This window comes from Oxyura jamaicensis, chromosome 7 (genome assembly GCF_011077185.1).
Source record: "Oxyura jamaicensis isolate SHBP4307 breed ruddy duck chromosome 7, BPBGC_Ojam_1.0, whole genome shotgun sequence".
NCBI classification, from domain to species: Eukaryota; Metazoa; Chordata; class Aves; order Anseriformes; family Anatidae; genus Oxyura; species Oxyura jamaicensis.
Window position 1 is genome coordinate 158,560 of NC_048899.1, and position 9,690 is coordinate 168,249.

Below are 9,690 nucleotides of genomic sequence, written 5' to 3' on the forward strand. Positions count from 1 at the left end.
TGTTGTACAGTTGGATCAAAATGTTTGTTGTTTTGGAACCAGCTACTGATGAGTGATTCAAAGAAGCTTAACTGAATGGTTGTATGTCATAGGACATTGGTTGCAAAAAGGTATATTCTTTGCTTTTAGACCTTCAGAAGGGTTTAGAATGTTTTGTGGTTTACCTGATAACAGAAAAAAACAGGAACAGGATAGAGCTGGAAGTGCAGAGGAGCTTTATCTCCAGAATCAGTGTTGGATTTTGATGGATTAAAATCACACAAATCTTAATCTTTGTCTCCTTTAGAGGAGCATCAATAGAATGGTTTTCTTCTGATCAATTTTTTTTTTATTTCACCCCCCAGTTTTCACTAGAATTGTTGTCCCAGTCATAAAAAAAAAAAAAAAAAGGGAAATGAAGCAGGGCAAGAGGTGAAACTAAGCTGGACATAGGTCCATGTGATTGGAGAGGACGAGGAGGTTGACAAAAGAAGTAGGAATGGAAGGTTTTTAGTTTTTGTCAGATGTAGGAATGAGACTTAAAATAAGAAAGAATATTAAAGAAAAGAAATTAAGTAGAACAGAATATTATCTCAGTTTCTCAGAATTGTGGCCAGAGGCCTTTGGTCCTCCTATAAACTACCAACAGTAGAATTTCTTTTTTTATATAGCTGAGAACGGAGTGGGTTGGAAAAAGTCCTTTTATGTGGCAATCCAACATGCCTCTCCTCCAACAAATTAGGTAGAATTATTCTCTTAATGAATTAATATTGGCTGTAAAAACTATCTACAGGCTTTCTGAGAGTTCTGCATTTTAAATGGCTGGTATCCGTTGAATTATTATAATAGCTGGTTCCTTTTGGAAATGACTCAATGCTCCATCAGATGGAAAGTTTTAAATTAAATATTGAAACTGCTGAATGAGGCCACCCTATCAAAATACAACATTTAAAAGGTGTGTAGGAGGATCTGGAACCTAATTCAACTGATGATAGGACAATTTTCAATCCTGGTTGTTTAGGACTTTTTAAAATCAGTTTGTCTTTTGAGAAGACTTCTAATTGTAAGAATCTTCTGGAATGTCTGTTCTTACAAAGATACTTCTGCCACTCCAAGCTGCTGTTTGGCCATGTCATGGTATCACCAATTTTTTCTACTTGCCCACTTGATGGGTTTTCATGGATACATGTGCAGGCATATCTGTGTGTTTTCTTCTTGCCCTGATCTTTGCCTTGTTTCCCATCTTGTTTCACTGCAATTTTTGAAAAGCAGCATTAAGAAATTACCATTTCATATTAAAAAGTGACCGGCATGTCCGTGGCCTCATGCTATATAACCAAACCAATTGACCTTTTCAAATATTCAATCCTTTCACCTAGTAGGATTCTCCAGGAGATGTATATGATTTAGCTACATAAGCTACATAAAATTTTGTATTTTAAACTCTTGCCGTTACTGGCACCAAATAAAATATCATCTGTGCATCATCCCAGATATGTTTAAAGTTCACTCTCTGCCTAGGATTGCCTAACAGCAGCAAATTCTTTAAAGTCCATTTAACATTTAGGCAATCCTTCATGGTAGGATTATTTTTAGATATCTGTACTCAGGCTATTCATGTAATTATGAGAATACTGTCAGTCATTACAGTGAGAAACATCACACTCCCTGTGTTTGGGTATGTCTGTTGGAGAAATATTTTTGACAATACAGTAAATCCATGTTCTTATTTAAATAGGTTTATATTGCCTGTGGAATAAAAATAAATCCTGAAATAGCAGCATCAGGAATCTGTGAAGTGTCTGTGATATAGAAGCAGTCACCGAAGCCATTTTTTCACCGTTACCTAGAGACTGCACTGGAAAGGGCAGGAATTAATGCAAGGGAAAAGCTTTTTCTGGTAGAAGAAAGGAATCTGTTAACAAATACTGAATATTGGTTTCATAGTCATGAACACCGAGAGTTTCTACAGTTGGAAACTAATCAAAGTGATTCATTTATTGATTAGATTATTGCTAAGGTAGGCTGCACCTTAGGAGTGAGTAGCTCAGTTCCAGTCAAATAACATCTTCCTCCGATCACAAAGCTGCTGCACTTGTTTCAAAAGAAAATCCTTTGCTTCAGCACAGAGATGCGCAGGTGTTCTTAGCCTGGTCCATAGAGGCATGGATCAGTAAGTCCCTGTTGTAATAATAGCACCTTTATCCGGTGTTATTTTATTAAGTACTTACTCCTTTTATTGCATGTTCTTTTTGTCAGAGCTTATTTCTGGTGGGTAAGAGTGGCTATCTGTCATGAAAATAGTTCTCTTTTGTCATTGCCAGTTGCAGATTTGGCTTGCTAAATCTGAATTCTGCTGTTGGTTTGTTTTCCCACCTTTTAGTACAGGATTAGTGCCTGTTGTTAGGGAGCCTAAAACATAATGAAAGGATTTTTTTTTCCATCTTGAAGTATCGCAGATTTTATTTTTTGTTTTTTCCTGATGGAGAATGGCTGTGTTTCATTCAAACTGTCTGTTTGGATTGCTTTACTGTTGCATAAACTTTATTTCAATGTGATTCTCCTCAGTCCTCAGAAGTATGATTTGTGCTGTTAAAAAGGGCGAGCTCTTAAACAGCTCCTCAAGTAAAAGTGCTGTGTCACTTCTCTGGTTCTAATGCAGAATTGTACTAATTTTCAGATTTTAATGCTGTATACTGAGAAAGGTACTTGTTCAAAAGAGGGTGAAACATGAGTAAAGGAGAGGATTGGAAGATAAACCTGAAGTCTTTTATGAGATCAAGGATGGGGTGAAAGCAGTGAGGTTTGTACCACTGCAGGAGGACAGCATGGAAAAAGGCCTGTGTGTGAATAGGAAAGCAATTGTGGTGAGGCTGAGACAATTGACTAGCAAAGGACAAATCAGAGGTGGGCATGTGGAAGGCAGAATGACAAAGAGCACTTCTACACCAGTGCCAAGAATGCTTAGGCTGGTTAGAAGTCAGGCAAGAAGTCAATGGAGAAAGTGTTTAATGAGGATTTACAGGATCACAGCAGCAGCTGTGAGCAGGAGAAGATTGGGATCAACTCTATGACAGCCATTCCAGCTTCCCAGGAAGTGAGAAGTCTTTCATTAGTTAACATCTTGTCATCTCCACTTTAATGCTTGAATGAGTTTCATTTCTTCACATGGTTGCTGGATGGTTAATGGTTTGACTATTAGAACTTACGGGAAAGTCACTTTTACTTTACTGTGGTACCAATAAACACTTATAAATCAGAGCTTTTAAGGCATATAGTATGCATTGATTTATTTTTTTAACCAAGCATTATTTGATGTCTTCACAAGACAAATCATACAAAGAAAGTTCTGTGAATAGAACGTTCCATTGGTTTAGTAGATCTCTCCTAGCTTGTGGTTTTGCAAATGTTAACTAAAGATGACTTCATTACGGAAGCAGATTTTGTGTATGTGGACTTTGGGAATTGAAGGAATTTGTGGGATGTCCCTCACATTTCTGAGGCCTCTGGGAGTCTCAGAATATCAAGACAACATTGAAGTTTAAACATATCTCAATTTTTTCACTAGGTTGAGAGGAGCATTGGAAAATCTTGCTTAACAGCACAAGACAAGGAAATGCTTGATTGTAGTCATGTGCTAAACAGTTGTATCAACTCCAGCAGCTAGATACATGTTTTTATACAATTAAAAAAAAAAAAAAAAAAAAAAAAGCTTGATCATATTTGTCTCTGTGTTACAGAACAGAAAAACAGTATGTTCTGAAAATAAGGAAAGTTCATGCATTGTCAGAAAAATGGAATATCTTGCAAAGATGTATATTGTAAAGCAGATTTGTATTTCCTTTGGGTGGACAGAACTGCCTTATCTGTATCTTAAAGTTATTCATCTGTATCTTTAAAAAGAATTTACATGCTCCTGCCTTGGGTTAACATGCAGACTGTGTGTATTTGAGACATGCAGACCATGTATATTCAAGATACGTTTCTCTTGTCATATAGCGAATACTGATCTCTGAAATTCCATTGCTGATTTTTTTTTTTTTAATTTTAAACTTTGTTTTCTGATGCAAGAGAAGGAGATGAGGTAAAGTTGCTTTTCATAAGGCTTCTTGTAAACTATAATTGGTAGAATAGACTACCCAAATTCTTGTGGCAGCTATTGGCAGGTAGGATTTTATAGAGATTAACCAGATACATTTTCCATGCTTGTTTTATTTTAAGTCTAGCTGTCTCTGACCTTATTTTACCTATAGTGTTCCCCCTTAGAGGGGGACTAAGGAGCATGTAGCAAGTCAAATATTTGTGAAATATAAGAGATCTGTGAATGAAGTTGACGTTTCAAATTTAAAATGTTCTAAAGTTTTTAATGCTTATTGGTTGTATGAAGTCAATAAGATTGGAAAATCAAGGTGAGTTCACTTTGACTTTTTTCTGAAGTTTTAAAACATATTTTGTGTGTAGCAGCTTTATTTTTGCTGAATACTGTACGTGCCATGGAGACTTAAATTGCTTTTCATGAGCTGCTACATGAGTTTACTTCTAGAACAATTTACTTGTAAACTAGGAAACATCAATTGAAAGATGCTTTAATAATAGTAAATCTCTAATCCAACAGAGCCTTTTACAGTAAATTTAAATTTAAATTTAAAACATCAAAGCCAAAAGAGATACAAAATAAAGCATCTGGTTTTATAATAAAAATTAGATCTATATTACAATATATGTACAATAATTAGATCCATATTTTAGTATTACATATATTACTCTAATAATATATTACTTTATTTTAATTGTAATACAGTAATGTAATAAAAATTAGATCTATAAAGATCACTGTATTTTAATGATTTGACGCCCATTGCTTAGGTTGCAATTCTTTTAAAATCTTGCAAGAGTCTAATCGTTTTTTGGGGTGGTAGGGAATGAGGGGGAAAACGGGACATGAAAGGAAACCAGTCCTGTGTCTCCCATATATGAGGCCACGTGCCATCTGTACTGGCTCGGCTTGTGACCATTCTCATCATACGACAGAAGTGGCATTTTTCTTGTAATTTTGCTTGTCATGTTTGGATGGAGAATTTCTGGTGTAGGTTATTACCTCTCAGTACAGGGGCAAACCTGGAACAAAGTGGATTACATCAGAAAGTAAAAGTAGAGAAAATTCAACTGTATTTTTGGGAATAGGTTTGTGATGAGCTTCCCAACTTAGTTACGAACTGTGAATCTTGGGGATGGATGGGGCTATCCGTCTGGATGGGATCTGGTATAATTGACAGTTCTTGGTTGTTTTCCCATTCTGGATCCCGCAAAGAGATCTAAAGCTGCCATTTGTGCAGTCAAGGATGGTAGCAGTACAGCACTTTATTTTCATCTTAGGTTGCAAATGCCATGAAGAACTCACTGCCCTTTGATGCTCCTGATGTATCACAAGAAGGCCAGAAAGTACTGAAAGTAGAAGTTACTCCAACAGTGCCGAGGATTTCTCGGACTGCCATTACAACAGCTTCTATCCGTCGTCACCGCTGGAGGAGAGAAGGTGAGCTTTCTCTGCTGACAGCAAATATTGTAGCATACTATATTCATCATCGTCACTGTTACCTGGCTTCTGAATTTTAATGTTTGCAGAACAGTTGGTTGTGTTGTTTTTTTTTTTGTTTTGTTTTGTTTTCTTTTGAAAAGTGATACTCCATAACAATGTATAGTATTTTACATTTTCAGAGCACTGCATGAACATGAAGGTTTGGGATGTTTGTTTTGTTTTTGATTTGGTGGTAACCCCTGAGGTAGGTACTAAATAAATAAATGGAGAGGTTGGAAATAGTTTAAGACTTTTTTTTTCTGTGTAACACAGCATAAAATTGTAGTGGCAGAGTTTGGTTTACAATTTGACTTATTTCTTTGATCCACTCTGAAACTTAACTGCACGCCACCATAAATAGCTGAGGGAATTAATGGTATTCAGACCTTGACAGGGTTCCAGTTATCTACAACCACTAAAGGCAATGGGAGATGGAAGAGCTGAACATTGTACTCCTAGCATCATATGGCCCACCCTACAGAGGGGCTATGTCATAAAATAGCTTTGGATAGTTTAGAATTATACCTTATACTTTTTCTTCAGTGAATATTTAGATCATATAGAAGCATGCATACATGAAGAACAGTAAATATGTAGTAATGTTTACTTTCATATGGTGAAATCCTCATTGTAGCTGTAGCAAAAAGCTTGCTTTGAATTCATTTTGTCAAACCTACAGAATTTTGTCTCTGCATGTATTAAACAGATTTTTAAAAGCTGCATAAATGGCAGAAGGTAAAAAGTAGTATAACCTAAAAATAAATTGAGGGTGCAAGAGTCTAAAAAACAAGTATTATATCTTTCCTTTGATACTTTTTTTTCCCTATATTGTGTGCCAAAGGATTTAATGACTTCTGGTCTTCAACTGAATCAGTATGTTCAGGACAAGAAGCAGCTGTCTTCTGTTTTAAGGACTCTGGGTCATGTTTGTCTTTACTGTAGTTGCCATTATATTCATTTTCGAGTCTCTGGTCTACAGCATAGCCCACTTGTCCCTTTCTGTGGATGTTCTCACAAACTTAACTAAGCATGGGTAGTGTTTCGTTGTTTGTTCCATGTCCACATATTTTCCCTGCCTGGGTTGTCATGCCAAGAAGGGAATAGAAAAGCACTAAAATGTTATATGTTGAATCCCAGATGGCTTTGACTTCTCAAACGAGGCTGACTCAAGCATACCTGGCTCACCGATCCAACACGGCTCCACAGACCTAGGGATCAAACGTGAGCAAGAGGGGGAGGTGCTGATGCGCAGGACCCCTGAGCATGGCTTCCCGGAGCCCACCTTGGCAGCAGCCACAACAGAGGGTAGGACAGAGATGAGGAGGCAGAAGTCAGTGAGGCAGTTGCTGGAGGAGGATCCTGGCTCCCTATCCCCAAGCAGAACTTCTTTCCATTCTAGTGTGTGTTTCCGCTATCCCAGGGTGTATTAGCTTCTCTTTGCAATACACGCATCCCCTATATACCTAACATCAGGTCAGGTACTACCTTTTGTTATCATGTGGGCTGGCCTGGGGCTTGCATCTGTGTGGTGAAAGACTGCTTGGCATGGCAAAAAAAATAAAAATGACAGGAGCAATAGCCAAGAGCTTTGGGATTGCTTGGAAACTTTCTATTACTGAGCATGTTTAATATTCAGAAGGAGAAAATGCACCAGATAAACATGAATCTAGTCCTGAAAACTAGACAGTATAGAGTATAGCTGTATTTGGTTGGCTACAACTTAGGTCCAATAGTGTCTTGTTAGTCCATGTTTTTTTAAATTTCCAAGAAAGACAAGCCTAAGGCATTCACAACTGGTGATATTTTTATTTGCCAGTCATTCTTTAACTGAAGATTCATACACTTAATAGTTTACGTGAATGACCTGGCTGCTCTAACATCAGTTATCAAAAGAGAAAAGAAGAATCATTTGTTTTCAAGAATAAATCAGGTTGTCATGTTTCTGAACACTTAAGAAACAGTGCTTGTTTTTTTGCTCAGTTTTGCTGTCCACACAAATGCTGTAGAGCTCCATATGCCTGCTCTGCAACCAGCAATAGCAGATAGAGTAGCTGGCAGATACTCATTTTGCTTAAGTTCATCTATTAACGTTCTCATCCTTATTCCACAAAAACATGCATTTGAGCACTGAATTTGGATAATGATTTCTCTTCAGAGATGAGAATTAATTTTTTATAAATTTAACTTAATGTAATTTCAAGGATTTTCCTATTTTAAGTCTCCTTTTCCATCTGAACAGTTTATCAAACAGTTTTGGTATTTCCAACAATTATAGGCCTATCAGTTGATCATAAACAAGATTTATTTGTGGATTTGGATAGGAGCTAAATAGGCTTCAAATTTAAATCTCCAAGTTCTCCAGGAGAACAATGTAATGTTTTCAGAGAATCTCTTCCCTTAATCAGAGGCGCTATCAAACAATAATTAAGACATCATGCTTTAGTAGAAGATAGTTGAATAAAGAAGTTTAGCATGGATTTATAATCTGTTCCTTGGTGCATAGTGAGTTTGAGCATGCTCAGTAAATAAGTAATCTTCTAACTTCACTGGTTCAGTTGGTCTTACTTCATTTTACTGAAGTTTGCATGTGCATGACCTGAAGGATATGGAGAAGTCCTCAGCTGCAGAGAACCTTCTGGGAGAGACAGGAAATAGGAAATAAGTTGATGTGGCCTTCTAGTCTTAATTTGTTTCAACACCCATATCAATTGAGATGCTACTGGAGAAGTCATAACTCCACATACTTTATTTCTGTTGAAATTGGTTGAATATACTTTACTTCTTTAAATGTTGGCAGTATATAATATAACTATGTGCTTGGGCAATTGAATTATGCCAGTTGACAGCATGTGGGAGAAGGCCCAGGAATGGGGTTTGGATTGATTATCAGTATAGAATTGTGTGTAAATAGAGTGGTCTGTTGTTTTATTGATGCTTACTTCACCAAGTTTTGGTTAGAAATTTTCCTCTTGTAAATATAATTTTGATATCAAACAATATAATGAGAATGCTGATCATTCTCATTGACTCTTCAAACTTCAGATATGGAAAGGATAAATAGAATAAAGGTTACTTTAAAAACTGTAATAAAATCCTTTTCAGATCAGTGTTTTGACCCAATAAATACAAAAAGGCAGAAGATTTCAAGAATGACTCAGTAATACCTTACCAAGGTATTCTGCTTTTGGGTGGTGGCAGCTACCACTGTGCACTATTTTGAGACAGTGAAGAATGTTGTACAGGGTTCATTATGTACGGGCATTAATTATGTATTCTTTGGAGAGAGATTTATTCTGGTAAAAAAAAGAGTGAGAATCCAAAAGACGTGCTGTAGTGCAATCAATGGGATTCCTGTTAGGTTGCACTGTCTCTTTCTCTTCTGGACTTGCAGTAGAGAGTACTTGGGAGGAGTAGGCTTTTAGGTTCTTTTTGTTAAATCATCTTATTGGTCTATTGGAGACAAACAAATAAACCTCTATGACTTAATCCTGTTTTTCTCCCAAACAGAATATGCAAAGATTGAAATATTTTTGTTTCTGAGGATAGCTTTTAGCGGAAAAATAACATGTATTGCGAAAAGAGCGTGTTTGCTGAATTATTTCAGTCGTACTTAGAACTTCTGTAGCTACATGGATTTGACTAGACAGAAATTTCTCTTGCATGTTGTCTTCTCTATCTTCTTCATTTTTGAGCACTGCTGAGCTGCTTGGGCCTTTATATAATTGCAGCATCCAAAAGCTTGCAACAACCCCTCTCAGTCTTATTTTTTAAAATCTGTGGATTAAATGCCACTTCTTCTGTGTGACTCCTTTGCTTCAGTGTCCCTGACTAGGAAGATAAGTTTTAGCATTTTGTTACTCAGAAATGTTTTGACATGAACTGTGAGGAAGCATTGAAGAAGCAGTGTTCTTGTAATAATGAAAAGCTTAGCAGTATTGTCTGGAGAGATTATATTGCAAGTTACACATCTTTTGCTGGAATAAAAGGGATTGAGAGGGGACTTCAGCTGCTGCTATTGCTGCTTGTAACCAAACATGCTTTCATCCAGCTTTGCATGATTATGAAGAAACATAAATGTTGGTTTACTGAAAAAGTGCTCTTGCTTTTAGAACAATTACATTGTTCTTTTATTA

General features: G+C 36.6%; 1 protein-coding gene across 4 annotated transcripts in view; it reads left to right on the forward strand.

Annotated features, from left to right (window-relative positions):
• The window catches only part of FAM126B (family with sequence similarity 126 member B), a 54,352-nt gene that overhangs the window by 40,147 nt on the left and 4,515 nt on the right, over positions 1-9,690 (forward strand). For 3 of the 4 annotated variants that reach the window (XM_035332053.1, XM_035332055.1, XM_035332054.1), the window contains 2 exons: positions 5,356-5,515; positions 6,695-6,862. In XM_035332053.1, the coding sequence (XP_035187944.1) occupies positions 5,356-5,515; positions 6,695-6,862 (328 nt within the window). The remainder of the gene's footprint in view (positions 1-5,355; positions 5,516-6,694; positions 6,863-9,690) is intronic. The other variant, XM_035332056.1, reaches the window with a different exon arrangement.